This window comes from Opisthorchis viverrini (assembly GCF_000715545.1).
Source record: "Opisthorchis viverrini unplaced genomic scaffold opera_v5_22, whole genome shotgun sequence".
Lineage (NCBI taxonomy): Eukaryota > Metazoa > Platyhelminthes > Trematoda > Opisthorchiida > Opisthorchiidae > Opisthorchis > Opisthorchis viverrini.
Genome location: NW_008751678.1, coordinates 86,218 through 114,068, shown reverse-complemented (window position 1 = coordinate 114,068; position 27,851 = coordinate 86,218). Strand labels below are relative to the sequence as shown.

At 44.4% G+C, this 27,851-nt stretch overlaps 2 protein-coding genes across 2 annotated transcripts in view; one reads left to right on the top strand and one right to left on the bottom strand.

Annotated features, from left to right (window-relative positions):
* Positions 1-7,710: 7,710 nt before the first annotated feature.
* On the bottom strand, positions 7,711-18,155 carry T265_01933 (hypothetical protein; the record flags this gene model as incomplete). The annotated part of the gene is made up of 6 exons (XM_009166071.1): positions 7,711-7,888; positions 8,543-8,782; positions 17,523-17,644; positions 17,673-17,707; positions 17,837-17,924; positions 18,051-18,155. 6 exons carry the CDS (start codon positions 18,153-18,155, stop codon positions 7,711-7,713), a joined length of 768 nt encoding a protein of 255 aa, XP_009164335.1.
* Positions 18,156-20,335: 2,180 nt separating this feature from the next.
* Positions 20,336-27,851, top strand: part of T265_12895 (hypothetical protein) — a gene marked incomplete at both ends in the record, with an annotated part of 30,422 nt that continues 22,906 nt past the window's right edge. The window contains 5 exons of the mRNA XM_009166141.1: positions 20,336-20,503; positions 20,534-20,650; positions 20,691-20,768; positions 23,473-23,696; positions 26,710-26,866. Of these exons, the coding sequence (XP_009164405.1) occupies positions 20,336-20,503; positions 20,534-20,650; positions 20,691-20,768; positions 23,473-23,696; positions 26,710-26,866 (744 nt within the window). The remainder of the gene's footprint in view (positions 20,504-20,533; positions 20,651-20,690; positions 20,769-23,472; positions 23,697-26,709; positions 26,867-27,851) is intronic.

The window sequence follows — 27,851 nt, the reverse complement described above, 5'->3', positions numbered from 1 at the left end:
GTGTTATGCTATTGACCTAAACCGAAGCACACAATCCCGGCGCAGTGTGTCCCAGAACTCTCTGAGTACCGGTGTTCCCTGGTCGAAGGACGATGGACGAACTATTTGGTGGCCATGAGAAATTGTCCAACTGCTACGACTAATGCTGCATAGCGTCAGCTAGATGAAACGGGCCAAGATGCGTTCATGTGACCCATCAGCTCCATACAATTCATATGTTAATGAGACCACATGAATTTCATGTAAGTCTCGTATTTCTTGTGGGATACAGTAAATAGGCACGTGAAATAGCCACTGAAGAAGGCGTTGTGTGAACAAGAATCTACGACATTATGGGCTCTAAGGTACTCCCATTTTAAGGTAAGTATTTCTCTCAGTTTGTCAGCCGCCTGTCTCATGACGATATTTCGATAAACTAGCTTATGTCTTCCTCCCACTTCAAAACACCAACGGCCGAATGAACACTCTTCACGAAGTTCATATGCCTCTCGACAGGACATATATACTCATCTAAATGACCAACACAACTCAACTTTTTATGTCGTCTATTTTGAATGTTCTCTCCGGTAGAGATGGATGAGCACGCCCCGGCCAGCTGATTGGGCACCGTGAACCCCTAGCTACACGTTGGTCGTGTGCGTCAGCCAGGTTCGTTCAGCTGTCTGCTCTGATCGAGGTGGGTTCCGTGCCGCTGATTGATCAATGTCGTAATCATCCTGGTACAATTCGCAAGCTATAACGGAACGCTGCTTTCCAAAAGCAAAACCTGCATGATATTTTCTAATAATGAAAGCGGCCAACGCAATTTTAACTGGGAACAGCAATTATGGTGCAAAAATAGTTTACAGGAATGGCACCTCCGCAAATTTTGGATGCACTAGGGCCATGTAAATTCTAGAATGTTCAGGGAAACATTTCAGCTGGAGGACTGTCTGAAGGTTACGTCCATTTAAGTGTGTTAACTTTTTCACAATTCTCGGAGTCGTATTACATTGGGTAACGTATTCGCAGTCAGTGGTGTTTATTGACCTTGAAGATTCGCTCACTTAAACCCACCACCAAAGTAGATAATTTGCATAATACACGTATTTATACATTATACATAGACACCCTACACCACGAGGGGGCAACCCTGTAAAGGTTGCAGCTTTCGCGAAACCAATTTCATTGTGCTTATACTGAAAGGCGCATAAATACCGTCATTGTCCTTTGAGTTTCTACCGAAACAATTATATTTGGCTGACCGATTACTAGAAGCAAACCAAGATTAATTTATCTGGAACTATGAGGTGTTTGACGAGAGGTTTCTACGAGGAGTTAGTCTAGTCCGACCGTACCTTTTAGTGACATGCTGTCCGCAGGTTTTTGTTTAAGCGAGCTAACTTTCGAGGTCACTGACCACCATCAGTCCTTATGGGACCACCAATCCACGAGAAGCGTGAAATCAGTAGGCTCCATGCTTTAAGGCTCCACGGTGTTCCTCAATGTAGAGAAGACATTTAAAAAATGTCCCATGTAAATTACACCCAGGTTGTGCTCGTCAAATGTGATGAATTGGATGCTTGTTCGTTTTGTCTGCTTACCACAAATACGCCGTTCAAAACCTGTTGAACTATCCTACTGCTTGCCGTCATTGTAAGCTTCTGAAATATAGATATATGACGTAGACTGCCAACCACAAGAAAATCATGAGGAAGAGCTGTATGAATCGACGCTGGTGGGCATTGCACAGAAAATCCCTCAAAGTTAGTATCAGTATGTGTCAACTAGGGTTTGGCTTAGGTTTGAGTGCCACGGCAGTATCCAAACCCGCGCAAAACCATGAATGACATTCACAAATAATATCATGCCACTTTAACCGTCGTGTGCCTACACCAGCCGGATCGCCTCACTTCCTGCATACAGTAGGGTGGGTAAGCGAAAACAGGCCATTGCTGACTCCTTCCTTTCTATTTCAAGTATTCGTTCTACTCTCCCTCACCCTTTTGATAGAGACCAATTCTACAAGACTGACAGGCCTGCTCACCTTCAATTGCTGATAGCTGTGATATATTCCGTTAGCTCGGTCGCCACAGCCATAAACACTAAAAATAATCTTTCAACCCCCAAAGCTCAGTAAAACAAATTGGTACGTTTGTTGCACCAGTGCTATCATCTGGTGTTTCCGTTAATGATGATAAACTGAGGAAGACGGATGGGACATCAGCCCAGTTCGAATGTTCTGGGGCGACAAACCTAGTTTTTAACTTTGGTAAGGTCCTGCGCCAAGATATAGGCCAGCCTATTCCCACCATCTCGAACTATTCGTGTGTTCCTGACGCTGAAGCAATACTATGCATGGAGGCTGAAATGCGTCATATTCCTAACGTATTATTAGGCCCAATTTCCAGGACCATATGTTATGAACCAGTGTTTCCCTGAGCTAACGGAATCATCGCTGATGTGCAGTCAGTCACTCATCAAAGAACGTGGCGCTTGAACTGTGGAGAAGTGCAAATATGGTTACCGTGCACAACGGTGGAGATCGGAGTGCGCACGTATCCTACCGACCGGTCACTCTGACGTCTGCATTCTTAAACGGCTTGGAGAGGATTATTCTTGATAAGGTCTCCGAAAATCTGGTTGAACTGGATACGCTGGCCAATTCTCTGCATGCAGTCAACAAAGTCCATTCGCGTTTTATTCTCTCTTCCTCCCCATATAATAGGTGCTTGTTACCTCTCAGTGATTTAAATGAAGCTAGCTGAATTGTGGAACCGCTTCGAACATGCTAGATTTTTTCCGCGATCTGATGAGTGACTTTGAAAATGTTAAATTCAGAAACAAAGTCACTTCCACTTTTTCATCACTCTCGATGTTCCAAGTGTTCAAGCTTGCTTCCGGAACTTAGATTATGTAAACAAAGAAGTTCATCGCCAGATACCATTGCAAACTAGACTGACTGAATCTGTTGGGCTAAAGGACTCTGAACCGATTCTCCTGTAATCTCTTAGCTTTCGGTCCCGACTGTCCATAATATACTGCCCGGGTTGCTTTCCAGTCGATCCTATTCATTTTGGCACGTTTGACTGCCCTTCATTATGGGATGTGTAAACATACCCACGAAGCTACTGCGGTAAAGGTAAACAGGTATGGAGCCAATACAGCATCAGAGTTTGTGTGGGAAAAACTCTAGCTCACCGGATGCGAAATTGGTTAAGTAATGGGAGCAACTCCGGCGAAGGCCAGAAAAAACGGCCCACCGGCCCAATTATTTGAAAGTTAGAGGTACGCGCAGTTGTGCCTGAAGGCACAAAGCACTGCCGCACCCATTTGGATAGACACCAGGATGTAAAACAAACTACCTCAGTGAAGCTTTCGAGGAGCTTCCAGCTACCGTAACGACATCAGTTAGCCCCCACATGCCACTTGTTTTGGGAACAAGAAGATTTTGACGGGTGGCTCTGTCTTCCGAACCGGTTCGCGGGCTTTATCGGGACCCACCTGTCTTGACCGACTGCCCGCTTCAATCTGCTTTGCAAATCAATTTGGTTTTCACGAGAGACTCAACTGAATCTCTCGTTTATGATATTCTACAACTGAATGTGCTGCACACAGGCCGCCTCATGTTTCAGTTGGCACGATATTCGAGATATCGCAGTATATTTTCTATGAAAACATATTTATATCATATTTTCTTCGGAACTACACTGCGATATCTCGAATATCGTGCCAGTTGAAACATGAGGCAGCCTGTGTGCAGCATGTTCAGTCGTAGAATATCATAAACGAGGGATTCAGTTGAATCTCTCGTGAAAACCAAATTGATTTGCAAATGAGTGCATTTCTCAAAAACAGTCCAATTAGGGTCCAAGTAGAACAGAAGGTTGACGAAAACTCGGGAATTGTGCCTACCTAATGAGCCAAGAAGGACGAAACCGGTCGTGGGCTGTCGAAGAGTTTTCAGAAACCTTGTGAGTGGTTTTCTTTATGAAAACTTATTGTCGTCTTTGATTTCTAAACCCCAAACTTGTTTTCCAGCGGTCACATGGCAGAATTAAACCAAGGTGGAATCAACAGGAAGCTTAGTTATGCTAAGATCAACCGTTATGTATTCGGAATAAGTTTTTCCCAGGTCCACTAATCCGTCGAGTTATATGAAAAATACTTTACCGACTCCCCCACCTTATGCTTACTGTCTAAACGTTCTTTGCTGTTTCGGGTGGTTTTCAAGGCAGTTCTACAGCAAATTCTATTACTGATTTATGGCCTGTTTCAACAGTAATTTATGCTTTACAACCCGACCGTTCCAAAGATTAAATGAATGAGGTGACTCTGGCACAATGGTTGCAATGATAAAGTATTTACCAACGTTGCTTCAATGGAAATACCCATTGCACAACCGAAAACTCGCTTTCTAACTGCCTCATTACGGATTCGCTGACACCAACCCACACGAGCTATGGTTCTGAGACAACGATTGTCGAACACCTGAAGACGTCTCAGTTTCACTACTCTAATAGGCCAAGTCTCACAGCCATACAACAAAGCAGCTCGTACTGTAGCTTGATATATACGTCCCTTGAGATTCAGGGATGGGGTCTGTTTGCGTACAACATCTGATTGTCTCTTGGTCAAGTGAATAGCTTTGCAAGTTTATTGCAACTTACTAGTGTGCCTAAACGGTGATCGGATGAGAACAGACTGTTTTCAACAAGGCTGCTCGGTAGCGGATTGGAATGCATTTAACACGTTCAACATATTTCACGCAGCCACATGTGATTTAAGGCAGGAACATTTCATTTGACTTGGTTGCCTTCTGGAATGTCGTAAAACGACCGCTGAATCTAAAAATGTCTATTTGACTGAGTGCAAGTATCAACTATCCAGGATTTTGTTGGACCAGGAAGCAAATCTCACTACAGTCATATTTTTAAGTACAAGAAAATTATCATCAAAACGATATACTCCAAATCTGAATACTTGATGGCATCAAAGTTTGCCCAGATAGATATGACGTCGTGAAACAGAAATCACTGCACTAAACAACTGGACTAAACGAATCACTATTAAATCTCTCACTAGCGACAGCCCTGCGGTTCCAGAGGAATCAATTTCAGTAATCGATCGCTGACAACAAAGATGCGCTTCAATATAGACGCAGGTACGACGAAGCTTAAGAAAAAAACTGATGCCTATTCCGCCCTTCAACAATCAGAATGGGTATTTTAGAAAACAACTAAAGTACCATATGTGATGTTATAGATTCTAAGGATTTCTTTACACAACTCCATTTAGTTTCAAAAGAACTAGTAGACATTTTTGTCAGCGAGCTGAACCACCTCCTCGTTCAACCAGTATCGTGAGAGGGAAAAAATCTAGGCTTTCTTCAAGAATACGGACAGAAAGAGCTTTAGTTAGTTTGATACTCTCCGTAGATAGAACAAGAGCACAGGATGCTCTAGGAAACAAAAGCCGATGGTCATCTGTCAACCGATCAAAGGAATTATAATTTTCACCGGTCGGTAACCCACTTAACCCTCTTTCTAACCCTAGGTGCACCCGTCATGCAAGCCAGTAGCTGACATTCTGACGCTGCGGATGACCTTATACCTACGATATCCATTATAGTCTTCTTTCTGAGATGCCGGGGAAGAAAATCACTTAAATGTTCTCTGCGCCAACCGTCCTGACTTCCTCAACAAGCTTTGAGAAATACAACAGACAGCTGGGGCCGAAAACCCCTCCCTGGTTTCTTTTTCTCAGACGTGACTCATTTCTCATTATCTCCAACGCAGAGATCTTAGTGGTTGTCTACTTTGTTATCAGGACAGAATATGTCCAGTGTCCATATTCTGACACATCCTGCAAGCGAACACTTCTTTCTGATGGGCGACAGCGACCACTTAAGCCATTTTCTCTCAGTCCTTCTTCTACTGCCTAATTCCCTCTCCTTGATGTGGTTCACCGCTGTCCTCCAAATTCTTTTTAGGCCGACTAGCATCTTCACCGGGAATGGGACCAGATACCTTAAATGTACCCCCCCCCCTACACACACACTTCTGTGCTCCTAAAACCTCTTTGGGTGGATCTTGCCAATGTTGATAAGGGAACATCCCACAGTGTTTTTTACTCTCACCGTTGAAGGAGATTCTGGATCAAGCATCCTAAGTTACCCTTCACAATCACTCGGGTTGGTAAAATTCACTAATCTACTTAGTTCCACTTAGTGTGGTATGTTTTTTCCAGTAGGTGATCATCAGAGATCCACTTGGTCACAGTCACTACTGTCCGTTTTCCTCTGATTTTACACGCTATTTGGATGGAAATTTCAAAGTACAAGCATCTACACGAAATACATGCCAAGCAGGTTTGGACCGGACTCAACCCGAGCTGTTGTCACCATGTAAAGAAGTCAGTTGTAACACCGCCCTAGATGGCAAATGAAACAGACATGACCTTCGTTCGCGGAAATCCACAACGATCCGAAGAAGGGTTCCGTAGAACAGTCCGTGACCAGCCAGACAAGTGGTCCCACTTTTGTACGGAAACTTAGCCACCAGAATTGCTAAAAGCGAAATGGCGTTTTCACAGATTCAGAACCGGTGCAAAAATTCTCTAGTTCATGATTGTCAACTACTGAATCTAGACAGGCACATGCAGCACCGTCGCAGAGACAAACCGGCTCCCTACCGCTTCATGAATCATTCCCTACCCATATTAGGTGGCCGTGCTCCATGTGCTATATTAAGCTATTATTCACCTGTCCTTCACACCGAGACTCCAGAAGAGTAAAAGTCACAGAGACAACTGGTTCTGGGACCAGATCATTTGTACCATTGGACACTGGAAGAGATATCCAGTCAGCTGAACGGAAATTCCTGTAACTTGCTCAGACAGGCACTTGACATGGGTCCTATCCCATTGATCTGGAGAGAGACTGCCGTCATACAGAGTTTCAAGCACCTTGACCACTTAGTACTGTCCAGCTATAGACCCATCGATCTCAACAAGGCACCGCTCAAAAGCGATGAAAAGATCTCGAAACGGGGCAACCCAAACAAGTAGTTGCCCGCACAACTGGTTCACCAGGAGCGGCGCCGGTTTTTATGGGCAGCTTGAGACAAGCAAAGAATAGTTAACTCTCCGACAGCCCACGACCAGTTTCGTCCTTCTTGGGGCTTGTAGCGACCCAGTCACCCACATACTTGACTGTTCAACTCAGCCGCTCACTGGATCGCGAGGCTTGTCTTTTTTCTCGTACGCACAAACACGTCGCATTAAGCTGACTCATCAGACATCGATTGTCTGCACCGCCTAGTCAGCGTAGCGACCAATCATGTGCCGACGCGCCCACGTTTACGCACTGGGACCTACATAAACGCAAACCGAACCCAGTCAAGACACACACACTCGCGCGCGCGCAGGGAGCAGGACGTCAACCTCTCCACAAGTCCACGGACAACCATGGAGTACGTGTAGCAGTCGAACTGCGGAGAAAAACACGTTCCCGCCGTCCGGACTTCCGCCAAGGGACTCTCGCATCCGATAAGTTCCCTTTTTGACTTGCTCCCATTTTCGCACTGTATTTATTTTCATACGTGTCGCAACCATACAAAAACTTTTATTAGTGCACATTCACCTTCTGATTTGTATTATGACTATCATCACTTGTGCACTAATAGACTCATCAGGTAGGTTCAGTCCCAGAGTTTCCGTCAACCTTATGTTCTACTTGGACCCAAGCTGTACGAAACTGTGGCGGCCTGTCTGCAGCACATTCAGTTGAAGAACATCATAAACGAGGGATTCACTTGAGTCTGCGGTAAACCCCAAAGTGATTTGCAAATGAGTGTATTTGTCGATAAATGACTCTGTTCGGATACCGTATTCTTTGAATCCGCAGTGGCTTTCGGTAGAAGCCCTCACAAATAGTTACTGCCACCTACTCAAGGCATGTAACATTCTATGGGCAACTATGCATTGAATTGCGATTTTTCCCTCACACCGGACTTCCCAGACCAAAAGTAGTACGATTTGTTCCTCCTCCTAGCCGCCGAAAGTAAGGGAGTCCCAGGGTTCTGCTTCGAGATAACTTTTTTCTAATCTACATTGTTCACCTTCAGGATGTTACAACGGCCAATCCCTACTCTTCGCAAACGCTCACGAATCCGGTGTCCATAAACTCCACAATGATGCTGACGCAACGCTAGGTAGTGGACTTGTACCTGCCTTTTAAATAAAAAAGCGTGTCCGTTCGTCGTTTGGTAAAGATTCTAGGGAGGTCATTATGATACATGAAGAAGGGCATCAGGTGGTATCGATACTGGAGACCAGTAGTAATCTTGGCTTCTGGCCGCCTGTTCATCTCACTACTACGGGAAATCATTGTCATGAAGATGTTCGAACATTGTATAGGCATGACACACTACTCCTTAGAGTTGCTGAAAACTCTCCGATAACCCACGACTGGCTCTACTCCTCCTGGCGCAGTCCCCAATTTTCCGTCAAACTTGTGCTCTACTTGAACCCAAATTCTACGAACTTTGACTTACACACTCACCTGCATACAAATTTGCTTATTAGGGGAAACCCACCTGGAACACAGCTGAATCGTTCAGCTGTCGCACCCTTTCGGTGCCTAACTGCCATGCCACCCGAAGGTTGCACGAGGGCTGGGATACTGCCAGGTTGCCCAAGCCTTGACAGGGGAAGTTGGGAGGCAGAGGTCGGGTTCGAACCACAGACCTTCCGGTCAGTAAATTCGTGCTCTAGCCCCTTGAGCCATCTCGCCTCCTTACAGCTGAATCTCTTGTTTATGATATTCTTCTAGTTGGGTCACCCGTCACAACCAAATTGGTATGAAGATTAGTATATAAGTTGTATGTTCGGAGTTTTATTCGCTCTATCGAAACTCGCGAATTTTGAAATGTTGCTTGGTCAACAGAGAGCCCAGTTAGGATTACGAAGGAACTACTAGTGTAATGTGCACTTCCAACTACGTACCTGAGAAGCTGGTTGCTGGTCCTCCTCTCCAGGAGACAGTACTAGCCTAGAAGTGCTTGACCGCCATCTGTAGAACTACTGGTATCTGTATGGTGACCTAATTCTAACCTATTTATTGTCCAAAAATATAGTCATGTCCTTTTTCATATTCTCCATTGAGGCAGGGATACAAAAGTATGCGACCCAAGACAATGGCATAGAGTTTCAGGTGACAACTTTTTTGTTGCCCGTTGGAAGGCTGTGGGACAGCATAGTCACTGATAGTTCTAAGACGCAGTTTAATGGTCTTTTATACTATTATTTCCGGGGTTCTTCGGATCAGAAATCCCCTTGTTTAACGTCACAAAACTGAGAGGTAACACTCACCCTATGTGTTTTGTCTTTCACGTGAAACATGACCGCTCTGACAGTGGACGACCTTTGACACAGGAATCCAGACAGATACTAGTACCTGTGTATCGCTTGATGATGAACGCAATCAGAGCGAGTGGTGCGGATGAACAGCAAGCATTTCCTTAGTCAGTTACTCTAAAATAAAAAACTAAACCACTTCTTACTCGGTAGTGAATTCCGAAGGCTTGCTTTCTCTCATAGCCATATGCATGTTAAAATACATCCAGAGAACCCAAACACCAAGGCCAGTGGAGGTAGACGAAAATGGAACGAGGGTTTCGGTCTTTCCTGTAGAGGCCTCTCTTCAAAGAGGATTTCGCAACAAATCGAGTTTGACGGGAGAAATTTCCGTAGCCTATCCAGAAAAGTGGTATTTTTTTGGAGAGTTTTCTCTTAAAGAAGTACCACATTCTCAGAACCTGTAACCGACACTTCATTGTGCGTTCATGGTAGCACTTTAAACCAAGCTTTCCTTTAAAATTTTGCCTATCAACTGATTTTTGCAACTGAGCAGAAATCACGGGACTCTCGCCTAGCGAAACGAAAAATAGCGTGTGGCTATCCCGTTTGAGCTTCATCATCATCATCATCATCATCATCATCATCATCATCATCATCGTCATCATCATCATCGTCATCATCATCATCGTCATCATCATCATCGTCATCATCATCATCGTCATCATCATCATCGTCATCATCATCATCGTCATCATCATCATCGTCATCATCATCATCGTCATCATCATCATCGTCATCATCATCATCGTCATCATCATCATCGTCATCATCATCATCGTCATCATCATCATCGTCATCATCATCATCGTCATCATCATCATCGTCATCATCATCATCGTCATCATCATCATCGTCATCATCATCGTCGTCATCATCATCATCATCAGCAGCAGCAGCATGGCATCAATGTTCAATATCGATGCTTCACTACTGTTAACCATGGTTTATTTGAAAGTCTTATTGTGAAGAAAAGAATGAAGGTGGAAGGGGAAGGGACTTTGTGCTATCCTGAACAATGGCAATTAGTTGATTGAGAAATGCAGCCATGCGTAGCCACAAACCGCTTCAGAGTACATAAATTAACGAAGCTATTCAAGTTTTCCCGGACCATAAGAAACTCGCAAGCAAGAGGAGAGTTGTTGTGCTGCCTAGAGCTGAAAGTTAGTGTGTGACCCTCAGTGAAGTTGCTGTGTGCTACGTACGATGTGTCTGAAGTACAGATGATGTACCTTCATTCTAAAACGTGCACTGACGTCAAGTCGGTTACTGTGTCACCCAGAACTGCGGGTGGACTTAGTGGCATTTAGTGACGCTAAAGCTTAGTTTTGAATAGTCCTGATGTACTCATGTGACTTTTAGCATGGCTCACGAAAACAGGAGTGGAACTATGGTATGAAGCTCCTGTTTCTGTATGCAGGAAGATCTATATGAAACATCTGAAGCAAGTGTAGATGGCCAGTACATCTGCGTGATTTCCTTTCTTCTCCTTTTGACTCCAGGAAACAGTACAGGTTTTCACCAAGTCACCCACTTCAAGATAGTTTGACTGTTGGTTGCTAATGTTGAGACGATGCTTGCACCCACACCAAGTCTGGTTTTAGGTCAAGTCGAAACTGCATAAAACCTGCTAGGTAGATCAGCTTGAGTGCATGGTTGTGCTCTCCAAGGAACGTTCCGAAAAACTGAAGGACGACCTTTGAGTCCTGAAAGCAATCCAGGCACCACTCCCAAATCCACCTTACATGACGGCCAACATCCAGACTGGCTGCCTGTCTAGACGTTTAGTTCGCAACACCCAATCAACAGTCGGCTTAAATCCAGTTGGCCGCCAGCTGATCACGTGCCTAGTAGGATCGATCAAACCAACAAAACATGCGCAGTTGGAGATCGGTTAAACAGCGATTCACGGTAACGTTTCGGTGCTTTGTTTTATTTCGGGCATTTTATGTACACTACGCTTGTTCGTGTTATGTAGGAAGCTGGCTTTTGTTTGCTTGAACTGTCGCCTTCTCTTGCCTGTCGGAAAGAAATATGGTGAACGGTGCAGGTTGTTTCGAACGTTACCCGTTTCCATCTGAGAAATAACATTTCGAAAACCGGTTGCGCCTGGGCATGAGCAAATTAGCTTAACATAGAGGTTGAACAGTAATGTACGACGTAAGTCGTGAGTATCAAACCTCATTCCCGAGTCCACACTATGAGACAGGCTGCCAGAGCCATCAAACTTACTTAGCGTCTATTTTCAACCCAAGTGGACTCAGCATTCATGTCTCACTTCAGGTTGTAGTCTTGTGAAATATCATTCACTGGCACAGTTGCATATCCTACAGAAAGAACTGTTGGATTCTTCTATCCCTGGTTCGCTCTGGACATAGGTGCTGCCAGGAACAATTAAAAAATTACTCACTTCAACTGATGAAGGAAAGCCGAGATCGGAAGTTTATGGTTCCGAATGTCCATTAGAGCCTCTACTTATCTCACAAAATGAAAGAAAATCAGTTGGAACATGGCAAGTTAAATCGAACAGAATGAATACGTTATTTGATTTCTTTTTAAGGTGTGGTTGTTTGTCTACTCAGAACTCTTCAAATAAACAATTTCGGGGATTTGTGGTCCTTCAGTGGGGCAGTTTCCTCCCGAGAAGTCACTGAATGTAATTCGACAACTTGAAGATTCCCCCGTTCATCAACTAACATCGTTTTCCTGTTTATCGATTCTCACTTCACCTAATTTGTCGCGACTTTCCTGTCCGCCATCCATCTTCCCACATTGTCGTCCCGCTCGAGACTGGCATACTTGAATGTGTGCAGCTTTACCTGTTTACCCATCCACATTCGGGCTCGATTGCTGGGTTTGTTCTGGCTCGTCTCTCCATGACACCACCAGTCAGAGTCGATCCCAGGTAAGACAGCGCGCTGACAAGACACCATTCCGCTCGAAGATTTTGACACTGCACTGCGCCGGTCAGCCATAAAATTCCGTACTTGTCATCGATTCCATGAACGTTGACAATAAAAGTTTGTTGTTTGCATAACCAGTACCGTAGATTTCAAAAGCCAAGTGTTTTGATATCTGGGATCTGACTCGTGGTTTCTTATCCGGAACTCAAGAGAGAGAGTGGGTGCTGAGAACTGTGTCACATTCTCTTCGTGTCAGGGCATTTTTCAACACTTCTTGTAAGGTTGGAACAGTTGTGTAGTGTTTGTCAGCCTTATCGCCTAGACTAACTTCTCAGCTGAAGTTGCGAAATCTCCTCATACCATCAACATTCCAAATCAGGTGTGAAGCCGAGGAAAAACACGTGTAAGTGGCATCATGTGATTCATGCAGCCTGGGGGAGCTGAGTGGAATTCACAAAAAGCAATATCGTAAAGTGAGGATATAGTATGCCACCTTTCCCCTAATGTATTGAGCCTCGTGGCAGCGAACGGCATCGATGTTGCACAACTGAATATCACTCAGTGTGGTTAGGTTTCCTCGTCTGAGGTAAATTAACTGGATTCTCTTGGATTCATTGGTTTGCAGAACGTATGACAAGCGAAAAATACTTGCCAAACTATGTGCGCATGTGAGTCTTCAGGATTTTCTCCGGAAATCCAACAGTCCATGTGTCTTTCCGCAATATTCAGTGTTCCACGAAAATTCGAGCTTCGCGGAAAGCACGAGATCTTGATTATGACACCCATTTCAAAGATATTTTGGCGATCAATGTACTGGTTCAGCTGTAGCGGTCAAGCAATGACTTGCCAGTGAAGTATAATAGCCATTACCAGCAAACTAAGCTGCGCTGGTCATTGCCATATTCCTGGATGGGGACCCCGAGACGGGCCATATCAATGGTTAGAGACATTGTCAGACATGGCCCACTCGCGCCCTCAATTGCGCCCATGCATCCAAGCTATTGCCTTCAGTGTATAGCTCCCTCCCCCATTCTCCCACTTGACAGCTCACTGACAGTGCTGCATTTACACACTAATTTATCAGGTTCCGCGTCCAATGCAGCGCTACCTACCCAACCTCCTCGAATCATCGGTAAACGAAACAGTGGCGGCTACAGCCATTGTACGGCAAGTATGCGGTTAGTACAACCGACAATAATGATGATGATGACGTAAAACTCAACTTTCATTGTTCAAACTGTATCGTTGCGGGTTAGTTGTTAACAGCCTGCTTGACCAATGGTTCTGAGGCAATGGTTGTCAAAGACCGAAAGATCTTATTTCGGCTATGCGCCTGACAACCTTATAACGAAACAGCCCTTTCTACAGTCTACCGTTTTGCCGGTACGAATCCTAGAAATTCATTCATTGATTTTCTTCGTCACACTGCCACCGGAACGCGCGCAGCTATCAGGGCATGTGAAAAGCTCCGCAATCTTGAGTACTTTAAGCGTGCATTCCATGATGACACCGATAAGAAAACTGAGCAGTGAGCGAGAGGACAACCTTGTCAAACCCAATAATTGCGAAGATAAATTCTGGTCACCTTGCTTAAACCCTTTAGGCGTTAGAGCAACGCCATATATACAGACGGCTCAAAATCTTGGTGTTCCTTGAATTCAAGGGTACTTTCAAATCTGTCGATATCAGTGTCGCCAACCGCACTTGCTCAATAGGCTGTGCCGCAGAAGTTTTTGAGCATAATCGGATCCCTATATTCATATATTTTGGGTGTGTGAGAGTGTATGGTGAGCTATCTAAAAGCTACCATACAAAGTGTGGTGTCTGCGCATACTCTCTCCGTTCTTGTTCAACTTCGTCCTTAACAAAAATTTTCGAAGTTTATCCTACAGTTTGATAGGTAGCCAAAAGGTCGACTCGATCTTGAGCAATAGGTGGTCAGTGAAGCCAAATAAAGTCAATTAGTCAATCGTACCGACATCATCAGCTTTATTGTTTGTAACGGAACCAAAAGTGGAGGCTTTTGACCTTCATGAAGTCGCATGAGATGCCTAGCGCTTTTGGCTCGCTTCTTTTTGTGAACCTATCCGATTTCTCATCCCTAACCTAATCAGTTTGTTTTCACCGGCTATGTATCAGTGTTTTGATACTTTCTGTCAATGATGGTGATTAAACTCCCAAGTTAGTAAATGGCTTAGGTAACCTCAAAGAGGTGTTCCGGGATTTCTTATTCATCTGTTTAATTAGAAGAGGGTGGTAGATGTCCTGGACAGTTAAATGGCAGTTTATATCATACAGAACAAGTGAGAGGTTAAAAGTACATTGAGTGTGTTGGTGGCTATCTGAAACGGTGGGAATCGAATATGGTAAGAGTGAGTTGACAGTTGACCACGAACCCTACGGTCAGTAAATTCGCGCTCTAACCACTCAGCCATGTCGCCCCATTGATGTATTTATCGTCTGTTGTACCAATCCAACCATCCACGCATGCTGGGACGAAGAGTTTATATCATACAGAACAAGTGAGAGGTTAAAAGTACATTGAGTGTGTTGGTGGCTATCTGAAACGGTGGGAATCGAATATGGTAAGAGTGAGTTGACAGTTGACCACGAACCCCTACGGTCGTAAATTCGCTCTCTAACCACTCAGCCATGTCGCCCCATTGATGTATTTATCGTCTGTTGTACCAATCCAACCATCCACGCATGCTGGGACGAAGGCGAAAAACTCTAGATCATGGATTTCGGAGAGTTCGTTATTTCTGTAGGGATATTCTATGCGAACCGGTGCACTGAATTTAGCATCCTCATTGCAAAACACCACTTCTTCTGAGATCTCGGTTGGTCGAAATTTTACCGCTTTAAGCGTAGTCTGTTTATACTCCCGCGGATTGATGTATCTTTGTGTCATATCTTGAGTTCTCTGGGCATAGTTCTATTCACCACCTCTTCTGAAAAAGCACTTCGAACTGAGTGCTCCCAGGTTCTTGTGTCCAAGTCAAATTGGACGACAGCAGCGGTCCTATCTGTATTCTAAATGCGAACATGTCGAAATCGGTCACCATCTGTAAGTGATCAATGCACATCGAAATTCCATCAAAGGCAGTCTTCGAAATTCTCTGCGGTAACACACGTTTCCCAGCCAACTCTTGAACAGTCACCGGTTGTGTGATGCACGCGTGATTTGCCGCATCAAAGCTCACATCCTCATTTTCTATTTAGTTCCGCTCAGAAACGTCCACTGAGGCGCTGGTTCCTAATGTACTATGAATCCTGGGTAGTCAACGTCGCATTCACTAAAATTGTCTCCACTGTACCGCGCGCTGCTGCACGAAGTTTACGTGTTACGTGTACGATAATTCTCACCTGTCTAATGTCAAAAATCACTCAGGGTGGCCGGGATACGCTGTGACCTGTGACTGGCTTGCCAGCTCGCATGTTTATCTTTTATCATCCGTTTTCCATCTAAATTGTCACGACCCTTAGGCTCCCCATCGACCTAGTAACGTCGACAGGCCTACCCGAAAGTGACGGGCTTGTGTGCGTCCTTGACTATGCTGTTTCAGCACAGTTGTTCATCTGCCCGCATTGACCCCTTCGACCGCCGGCCTGTTCTGACTTGTCCTGCTATGATCGCCTTGGAGCGTCAGTCAGAACTAGGGTTGATCTCATAGCACGTGATTCCGTTCGCCGTTATGCGGTGAGTGCGAACAAACACGCTGCGCGGCGCCCGTAAGTTGCTGGACTTCTCTGTTTGTCGTTAATTTCAAGAAAGCGGCGAATTGAGGTTCTCAGCAGCCTGATGAGTAGTGTTACACTTGAATTGGGTTTTTTGTTTATATTTGCTGGTAGACTACACCGTGGATCCTCAGACACGACGACTCGAAATAGCCTGACATGTTCTGGCGTACACAAGTGTCCGTATCGGGAAGAGGGCGTCGCAGGGACGAATTTAGTGCTGAGGTAGCTCAACAAGCATGAGAATGAACTGGAAATTTCAGATAAACCATCGTTTCCGTATGATCTCCAATGCCAACCGGGTCCTTGCGGTTGGTCTTTGTACAAATCTCCCTGAAATCTACTCAAAGTTTAATAAATGAGTTAATGGAATGAACGCACCTTACCATTCGGTTGTATCCTGAGAGTGGAATCCAACAACGGATTTACAGTCTGGCAAGTTAAGAATACGCACGATTTCGTCAGCAAACTCGCGACTATCCCTCTCAGTAGCACGCGGTGTTCTTGTTAGTTTTGATATCCCTCCACCATATGCTAATGTGCCCAAAAAGGCTAACAATTTCTACTGTCCGAAACAAATCTGCCGGAGAGGACACAACCTACCGTACATAAACTAGTGTAAGGCACAAAAACATGCTTTAATCTCACCTTGTTGATTCTCACATTTGTAAACATATGCTCTTAAGTTTCCGTTGAGGATGCAAGTTTTCCCTAGACCAGAAAACATATTTACTTTGCGATAGGCAGTTACTTGCTCGTTGGTTGGGTATCTACGGGTAGGAGGCGATGCAAAACTCCCAACAAGTTAAAGGATAACACAATCGGTCAATAGGTGTCTGAATATGCTTCATAGCCTACCGGACAATCAACAAAGAAATTCAGATTGTGGGCACTGATGTTTCACTGCCGTACAATTATGAAGTTTATCTCATTATATTTAAAACCCTAGAGTAAAAGGAAGGTTAAAATAGTGGGTGGGGAAGGGTACCTAACGCTGGTCTATCGCAAGCATTCTGAGGTGCCTACACCTCCTAGCGCTCAGCCAAGTAATCTGGGAAGAGACTCGCAGCACGAATACCACTGACATCGGTAATGCGCCATTTCCAGCCAAGCTCACGAGAGGCCACGGGGACTCCATTCTGGGAGACGGGCACCTTCTACTAACTCATACATTGTCCATCTCGCGGTCTTTGTCATCCTGAAGGAGGCAAGGGGAGCAACCCTAGTCTCGGTAGACGTTGTTTTAACCTAGCACATTGTCGAGCTACCGCAGCTGATGGTACTGGATGTTTTCCGTGACTGAAGTACTTGAGTCATAACCAACGATCTGTTTTTTTAACCGCTTGCTTGCCATTTCGTTGACGCCATCCGACACCAGCAAGGTTACTGGGGCATAGGTGGTTAAAAACTTGAAGATGCCTCTCAACATATGTCTCACAACCATACAAAAATACACCTCTCTCCTGTGATAGATTCATTACTCACGCCTCATAGGTTACGCTGGTTCGGACATGTAGGCAGCACACCAGAAGCCCATCTGCTTCGCAAAGCTGCTTCAGCCCAGCTCTGAACTGAGTGGAAGTGACCGAGAGATGGACAATGTATGACTTAGCAACAAAGTATGAAAACACCAACCAGTAAACTTAGTCGCGTCGACAACTGTCGCCTCCCTGGATTGGTATCCCGGATCTAACCAATGGTTAGTGACACAGGCCGAAATAGCCCAGTGATGCAGTCAATGGCGCTCATGAACCAAAGCCATTTCCTTCAATGCCTAGCTGCCCAGTTCCCGAACTAACCAAACATGCCATCGCCTCCAAGACTTGGCTGTATGTCAACCCTCCCACTTTCCGGTGATCGAAATTTTAGCAATTGGGACCACTGTGCCTATGGTACACGGTATAGAGTTGATAAATTGAAAAAATTAAATTGACTAGTAACCATCAGTGTATAAGCTTGTTTCACCTTCTGTGACTTAAAAAAGATGATACTAAAAGTTTGGTCCTGTCCCACCTGCTCAGCAGAATGCCTTGTGGTCCGCTGACAGGCAACGACCTCTGAGCTGTTTTCGTCATGTACTGCGCTCCAAAAACAATATTCTTGGATCGCGATTGACATCATTTATCAGTTCGCAAAATGAACGATATACGAGTTTGGTTGGGTTTGTGAATCCTCGTTAACGGAAAGACTGGGATGTTAAAACAAGCAGCGGATGCATTGCAACTAAATCTAGTTTATCAGAAATTTTGGCGAATCATTTCTCGTATAATTTCTCCAAAATATTGAGAAAACCACGGGCTCTATCAAAAGCTGTGCATAGCACCGCGGAGCAGTGTGTATTGAGGGCCCTAACTAACCAGATTATAAGTAGCGTGTTCCTCAATCTGCGTTTGAGCTTCGGGGTGTCCAGTAAACGCGTCCAGGTTTTCTGCGTTCGGAACACAAAGCACAAAGCTAAACCACAAGGCTCTATCGTCATCAGTGTTGGCACTGATAGTTCACTGCAACTGTGAAGGTTATTTAGTTAATAAGAAGCCTCAAAGTGAAGAAAAAAATCATTCAGCTGTAGTACCCTTTCGATGATTGACTGCCCAGATCACCCGGAGGAAGCTGTGAAACTACCAGGTTACCCAAGCCTAGACAGGGGAAGTCGAGAGGCAGAGGTTGAGTTCGAGCTACGGACCTTCCTATCAGTGAATTCGCGCTCTAACCACTGAGTCCTCTCCCCCCTATAGTAAAAAAGAGGAAAGAGTGGATGAATGAGAGACTTGGTGGAANAATGAGAGACTGGTGGAAGCCTCTCGCAAGCATTCTGAGGTGTCTACAACTCCAAGTGCTCAATATAGAATTACACTGACAGCGTGAACTTTGCTGACATTGGTTAACGACCATTTTTTGTAATGTTTCCTGTTAAGTACATAGGGCGGGCTCGCGGGGACTCCATCCTGGAAGGCTGACCACATAAACAACACTTAAACTCTTCGTAACCTCTTTACTACCCCTGTCACACCTTGTCCACCTCGCATTTTGTCCCATTCGGCAGAAGCCATTTTGAGAACAGTGCTAATTTCAGTGGACGATGTTGCGGAACGCGTGGCTTACGAAGCTCAAAGTCAACAGACGGGCGTGTTGAGGAATCATGAATCGAAAATAGTTACGCTCAGGGATGACAGAAAACGTGTTTCCGCTGTTCATACGACTTGGTTTATTTTTGTTACGGGACTGGAAATCAAGAGGTAATTCGCGGTTGCCAGATTCACAACAGAGAATGTCTTTTGGTTTGAGGTCCCAGTTCTTCATAAATCAACGCTAATCGGTCGGACCAGACGGCAATATCATGATGAATTCCCACAGCATTACAATCGGCAAACAATTCTTCCTGTCGTCTTACGAGCTATAACTAGATAAGCTGGTATTTCAACATGACGGTGTCTTGTTCCATACTATACCAGTTGCAACACAGCTATTATGCACCCAGAGTTTCGATCATCAGTGTTCTGATCAAAGACATCATCACAAATCCATTCTAGTGTGAGGTGTAATTTTAAGGTGTATGAACAGCCAAAGAGAGATTTCGGAAGTTTGGTTGGACCGAACAGATAAATCGTGGGTATATGCCGTACTTGTTTGTAAACAATGTTCGCACGGTTTAGGGAGAAGTATGGCAATATGCTACCGTTAAATGTGTTGAACCGTAAGTAAGTCGCGTACCCCGGAGTGTGCTGATTTTTGCATTTGGTTTGGCCGGGGCTCAGTAGCATGTGGTGCGATTTTAACAAGTTACGTGCGGTTTTTAGTCGTTTTTCGCATAGCACATAACACTAACTAGAAAAATGATCCCTAATGAATAGATGACCGTAGCTATTGACTAGATATTCACAAACTGTACTGCGCCTTGAAGCCACAGAACACAGGACACTGGAAGAAGGGAAATCTGTCGTGGGGCGACTTCACTGTGGAAAAGTAATCTCATGGTGAGTTGTGCTTGGTGAGCTAGCCGTTCAGGCCGCACTTCAAAGGGGTCTTTCCTTGGTGATTTACTGTCTTAGACTTTCCTTCTTGTAAGGACCACTTTCATTGTTTGTACGGACAGTGACACATGATTCGTTTACAGGTGCCATTAAGGAACTGCCTTGAGAAACTAACCTTGTCGTAAAATACGGCAAAACTGAGTAATTTTCGATCATGGAACAAACCAGACAACTAAAAGACGGTCACCTAATACCAACCATTGGGCTAGGAACATGGAAAGTTCGTTTTAAATTCATATTGGTGGACCTACCTCGCGTTCTTTCTAGATAGCAGATAACGAAGCCAAAAAAATTGTTCGATCAGCCCTGGAGGCAGGCTACCGACATTTTGACTGCGCGTTTGTCTATGCGAATGAAGGTCCCATCGGAAGTGCTTTAAAGGAAGAAATGGAAAGTGGAACTGTTCACCGAAAAGATCTTTTCATCACATCAAAAGTAACAGAAGAATGAGTAGTTTATTTTCAGCTTTGGAACACATTTCATCGTCCGGAACTGGTTCATGAAGGCTGTCTAAGAAGTCTAAAGAAACTACAGTTGGATTATTTGGATTTGTACCTGATGCACTGGCCAGCGTCCTATGAGGTTTGTTCAGTTATTCATACCACTCGCCAAACTCAACCAGCCAAGTGATGAGCTTTTTCCTAAGGGAGAGGATGGATCTATCTTGTACGACAATGTACCACCAGAGGAGACGTGGAAGGTGAGTTAGTTTGCAATGAAATTTCGCAGTCGGCGTAGAACTGTACTTTACGACAAGTAGCGTGGTAAGTCCCAAGATTGCGGTTCATTTTCGCGGCAGTACGTAATGGTCGGTCATGATTCCACGGTTCAGAAAGGTTTAGATTAGTTTAGTTGCTGAAATCTGTTGGTCTACTCACTAAACTCAAAACTCCGGATAATTTCATTTGTAATGTTGTTTCTATACAACCCAAGGCGTTTTCACCATGTTTTAGAAGTCACCACAGGAGCAATAAGTGTACCGCGTTTAGTATCGAGCCGCCGACCTTCCGGTCAGTAAGTTCGCCTCTTAACCAGTGAGCCAACTCGAACTCATGTTCCCGAAGTGCTTTTACGGAGCTTATACTGTGTAAAATTACATTGGTGACCCATTGGGATATTAAGTGACCAAGATCAGTAGAGTCACGCTGACAGCCCACTAACAGTGCTGGATTTATGCACCCATTTATCAGCTCCCGCCTGCAATGCGCAGCTACTTACCCCCCTCCCAAATCATCGGTGAACGAAACTGCGGCAGTTACAACCACTGGACGACGAGTACGCGGTTATTACAGCTGACAAGGATGATGAACGCGAGAGATAACCAGACTACGGAATATGTGTGAAGTCAAACGCACAAAAAAAGCTTTGGAAATCTGTATCTTCTCTCTCCCGGACTCTCTGGCCCAAGGGAAAGAACTTTCAATTTTTAGAGTAATGAGAATAATGATGTTAAAAATAAGAATGGAAATAAACAGTAGGGCAAAAATAACTGTGCGGCCAGGTAATGCAGGCTATCTGAGGTCAACGCAGCAACAGCGCCCAGCTGCCATGCCACCTGAAGGAAGCAAGCACGCTGGGATACTCCCAGGTTGCCCAATCCTAGACAGGGGAAGTCGAGATGCACAGGCCGGGTTCGAACCACAGACCTTCCGGCCAGTAAATTCACACTCTACCCAGTTGAGCCATCTCGCAGCAACAAGCTAGTCATTGTCCGGCGGACGTGGTCACGTTCCAGCATTGCATGAGTGGACAGATGAGTTGAAATTTCAGTAAATGCAGTGAAACTCCCGTACATTGAACGGACCGGTTGAAAACGGTCCCTCAGAAGAGCTGGACCCTGGATGTGACGTTAATACGTAGCGCGCTTGAACGCGCGTTGACGTAACACCTACGTTTAGAGTAACGCAGGATGACATAGAGATACTTGTGCGAACAGTTGAAACCAGCGATTTAAAGTATTATACCAAGATGGCCGGGAATAGATTTTTATGTGATAGTATTGAGCGACTTGTCTGAAAAATTAATTACTGCATAACAGCACGCTGTACGGATGTTTGCTGTATCACTTTGGACAATCCCGAGGCGTAACTTTCAACCATAAGAGACCGGTACGCAAAACTTGTATATTCCCATATATTCCCAGCCCAACTAGGCTTACGACTACTTAAGTTACCAGTATTTTTTTCTATAAAGTGACTGGAAGCTTCAAAACTGGACAGAGCTTTTGTGTGAATTTTCATCCATACAACTGGATTCTGTGTTATCAGTAGGGTAACATCTTTGGAGACGTTCACTGCCCACCTGAACAGAAAGAAATTTTACACGATAGGTCAAGGCCTTCTCATAAGAGTATGGCACACCCTGTTTACACTGACGTCGTCACCTCAGGACCTGACTACAGTACTACCCCCCAAATGAGAGACAAATAAGTAATCAGTACCCTCTGCAAAGAAGCACTCCCATTTACAAATTTCCCTCATCGCGAATTCAGCCCACCCATTTTATAGGAAGGCACCATCTAAGAAGTGTCACGCAGGGGGGATATTCTGAGATACAAATTATGAATGACTAACAGCTTCATTCACTGGCTAGAGTGCGATGGGGCATTTGATTTTTATTCAAAGGCAACCTAAGATACATTAGGTAACCGTCGGTTTGTAGCCGAAAGCATTCAACACAATATGTTGGACTTGTAATTTGCTGAAGCAAGACGAAATGACCGAAAGATCACAGTTACACTATTTGCCACAATGGACGTATTGTTGAAAACGAGTAACAGATCATAGACAACAGTACAATGACTCAGACACCAAGAAGAATAAAGTGTCACGAGGGGGGGGTATTCTGATATACAAATTATGAATGACTAACAGCTTCATTCACTGGCTAGAGTGCGATGGGGCATTTGATTTTTATTCAAAAGCAACCCAAGATACATTAGGTAACCGTCGGTTTGTAGCCGAAAGCATTCAACACAATATGTTGGACTTGTAATTTGCTGAAGCAAGACGAAATGACCGAAAGATCACAGTTACACTATTTGCCACAATGGACGTATTGTTGAAAACGAGTAACAGATCATAGACAACAGTACAATGACTCAGACACCAAGAAGAATATTTCTCAGGCGCTTCTTTTCACAGTGAGAGGAAAGGTTTGTCAGTGATATGTCCAGCTGAGGAGAGACATAAGCAGTTTCCTGAAACCCAATACTTTCAACGGAAGGTTCATGTATACTTGAATTCATGTTAGATTCTTGTGTATTTAGAACACAAGAGTTCCAACTCTGTTTTTCGAAAAACCTTCAGCCGGACTACGATACGTCAAAGTTAGATGTTTGGCTGAGTCGCAATGGGGTGGTTCATTCGAATCCACACTTTGCTTACCGATGTTTTTGTTTGTAGGCAATGGAAGAACTGGTTTCAATGGGACTGGTCAAGTCAATCGGTTTGTCCAATTTCAATCAATCTCAAATTCGTCGAATACTCGAGTGCGCACACGTACAGCCAGTCGTTCTCCAAGTCGAAAGCCATTTGGGATTTCTTAATCAGGAAGTGATTGATTTCGCTAAATCCGTGGGGATGGTGGTAACCGCCTATTCTCCACTTGGATCTGCGGCTGATCAAAGGTGATGTCAAAAAATACTGGAGTTTTACACGTGATTTGTCCTACCGGGATATTTCAGAAAATGATGTATGTTCGCGTTTCTAGTGGACTGCTCACGGTTCGGCATGCGCTTCACACCTGCAAAGTGTAAAGTGCTACCGCAAGACCGGTTGGGCTAGAACTCTAGCCTCATGCTTGCGGATGAACCGATTGAGGTAGTAGACAAATTTGTTTACCTGAGTAGCTGTATTAGTCCCGGTGGTCTCGCGAAAGATGATATTTTCATCCAGATTAGGAAGGCCAGAGCAGCTTTTGTGACCTGCGTCACCTGTGGCGTAGGCGTGACATCAGCTTCTCTGTCAAGGGTCGAGTTTACAATGCTGCGGTGCACTCTATATTACTATATGCATCAGAAAGCTGATCGCTGCGCGCCGAGGACTTCAAAAGTCTTTCAGTGTTTGACCATCGATGTCTTTGGAGCATTGCCCAAATCTGGTAGGAACACCGAATCAGCAATGCTGAAATACGTCGAATAGTATTCGGGAGAACTATTTCACCCTCGATAGACGAACTGATCACACTGCATCGGTTACTCTGGCTTGGCAACGTGTTGCGTATGCCAGTCAACCGAATTCCTCGAAGGGCTCTTTTCGTACAACCACGTAAGGGGTGGAGGCGGTCAAACAATGACTGGGTAGTGAAGTACGAAAGCCATTACCAGCAGACTCAGCTGCGTTGGTCATTGCCGTCTTCCTGGATGGGGACCCCGAGACGGGTCATATCAATGGTTAGAGACATTGTCAGACATGGCCCAGTCGAGCTCTCAATGGCGCTCATGTATCCAAGCTATTGCCTTCAGTGTATAGCTCCCTTCCCAATCCCCCCACTTAACAATCCACGTACAGTGCTGTATTCACGCACTAATTTATCAGCTCCCGCCTCCAATGCGCAGCTACCTACTCGCCCTCTGAATCATCGGTGAACGAAACAGTGGCAGCTCCAAACACTGTACGACAAGTACGCGGTTATTAGTGCTGACAGTGATGATGATGACTTCGATATCATACATCCACCGGGAGCTTACTCATGTAAAATGGATATAGTAGGTGTGGACTTGCTAAACATAAAGAATGCGGAAATTTCCATTTACACATTGTGTAAATGGAAAAACGTTCCTGGATGGGTGGATATGAACTACTATTTCCCACTTACGAATCGGTCCTCCACCGGCGCATGTTCCCTGTTGCTTCTGTGTGGAAAGCAAGAACTTGATTGTTCGAGTCTCTGTTCACTCATTTATTCGTTATTTTTGAATTTTCAAGGTTTATCAAATGTCTTGCTCCGTATCGGTGTGTTTTGTGTTCACTCATTCTTGCTTAATAAGTGTAGTAGAGTGTGGGCGAAGTAGACTAGAGTAATAGAAAACTAGCCATAAATAGTGTGGAAACGAAAGTAGACGTAAAAGAAGTAGGAATAGTTGGCGATTCAGTGCTTGTTATTTCAAGTCAGGACCTTCGCCAATCATTTCGGAATGTACCTATTGGAAAGCTAGTCAGTGCCTCCTTTCTAGTCATCTCTACAGATCCGTTTCTATCAAATCTATGAACGGAGCACACTTTTGGAGTTTGAAAGAAGAACAACGATGACCGCACAATCATTCGTCATCAAGAGACTCCCCACGAGTCAGTTTTGGAAGAATCACTGCATGTGCCGCCACTATCGTGTAAGGAACATGCCTATTCGATTACATCAGCACAATAGGGCAAATCGACAGCCTGTGGTTCATATATCTTTTGATCAATGGACAGGAGAATATCACGATTCAAGAACACCTTTTTCACTATCTTCAGTGTCGATTTTGAAACATACGAGATGATCTATATCAACAGCAAAAATGGACATTTGTTAGTTGTATACAGACGATCACGTGAGTATTCTCAGTTAATCGATAATGCTTGAGTCAAGCGTTTCACGCACATAGTGATGGTCAACAAGGCGCGATCAATATGGTTTCAGTAGTCCCTACTACCTCATGGTTTATTTCTGCATGGGATTCGGAAACATTTTGGGGATTTAGTGTGGATACCAAATTCTAGTTGTCTAGCAACCGAGGGTTGTGGAGCTTGATTCACACTGTGAATTTTATGAGATGGTAAGAGTACTGGCCAAAACACTCCTTTCCACATAATTCCAGAAGTTGAAATGTCCCTGCAGTTCAACATAAACTGATAGGCTGTGATGGAATTAGACAGACCGCGCTAACCGGTTCCTTACTTGTTAGTGTGTATAGGACGTTACTGTACAACAATCTAAACGCGATCTAGAGTCGAGACCGGTCTGTACTTGTTTCCATCAGTTATAAAAATCAACATTGAGCTGTGGTTTCGTGTCATACAAATTGCTGAGGACCCCCAACAAGGATAAAACCGTTCAACGATATTTCTTGGCTTTTCAGGACGGGCTGACTTCATTTTCAACATGACATCCCAATAGAACTAACAGTAGCTTCTTCTCTACATCATGGAATGTGGGATAAAGTGTCAGGTCCGGTTAGGCACTTGTGATGAGGTTTTCCCCGGGAACTATCCCCCTACTTTTAGCTTGTCACAGCACTATATATCCGTCTGGTCCTGTAGGTATTTGTGCAATCGGTGTGAAGCTTGAGAACAGATCCTGTAGGTATTTCACAAACCACACTTGTGCAATCGGTGTGAAGCTTGAGAACAGCATCTACGACACAACAGGCAATCTCGCGACCGTCGTGAAATCCCGTTTGCACACCCGCTTGCAAATGTTGATGAAAATGGAAACTCCCATTTGACCCACGTTAGCCGGTTTCACAAGGAAAAAAAGGAACTGGGAATTTTCGTCCTTAGTGATAATGAAAATATTGCCAACCCTTTGGTTAAACAAAGAAACATGTTCCAATTTTCCCGAGAAAATGTCTGCCAGCGTCAGCTTCAGGATTTGGGCACTTTTTGCTATTCGATTGCATATCTTGTAATTCATCAATTCATTCTAACTCTTTCTTGAAGTACTGGAGAAAATTTGTTGGAATTACCCGTTGTGCAAGAAATGTGTAAAAAGTATAACAAAACAGCCGGTCAGATACTCTTGCGTCACACAGTGCAGCGCGGATTGTGTGCCATACCGAAAAGTTCGAATCCTGGAAGAATTCTGGAAAATATTAGAGTGAGTCGTTTAAGTTATGCCACTCAATGTGTATGGGACACATTCGTAATACGTTCGGCTGGGCCGTCTCCTCAAATTTTAAGAACTATTCACCATGAACGTCATTAACATCCGATCTCATGCTCTGGGAACTGACAATCACCCAGTGAAATTCCATTGAGTAGTCTAGAGTAAAATGCTTCTTTTACCAGTTTGATGATAAGTAAATCGTTTTGACATCATAGTACCTCATTTTCGACCTACGTTTTTTCAATCAGCTGTCTCCGTTTAGGGGAGGGGAGACAACCAAATGAGGTTGTGCCTTCAGGGTGGCCTCTTACTTTGCGTGACTTTGTTCACCATCGTCGTTAGCGTTACCGTCATCTTTCTAGTACGGGCATTTAAATGCATACGCATGTATCGGTTAATTTTCTGTTCTCATCCCATTATTGATCTGTATGGTATATTGATTAATTGCTCGGTTGTGACTGAATGTCATTTACTCACTATTTGAGGCCCACGGTGACTTGTAACGCATGTGTACCAAGGAGGAAATACACATCCGTGGTTCTATCATTTTCCCAGTTAACGAGTTCCAGGCATAGTCCCCGAATTTCTTCTTCGTCTTCTAACTGAATCAGAAACGAGAGATTAAAATACACGACCGTGGTCCTATCATTTTCCCAGTTAACGAGTCCCAGGCATAGTCCCCGAATTTCTGTCTTCTAACTGAATCAGAAACGAGAGATTCGGTCGCTTTCCGCGTCTGCAAATGAGCTTATTTCGCTGACACGTTACAACATTACATAACAACTACAATTCGAGAAATCATGTGAAGACATTCAGACGGGAGGGGTTATTGTCAGAGTTCAGAGTCAATATAAGTGGATGTTCTGAGAAAATAACCTTCGCACAAGTAAAACTGTTTGCCTCACTTGATTAACCATGCATACGACCATTCAAGGTAAAGGATCTTTCTGATCAACACAATAACTCGTGGCCAGGA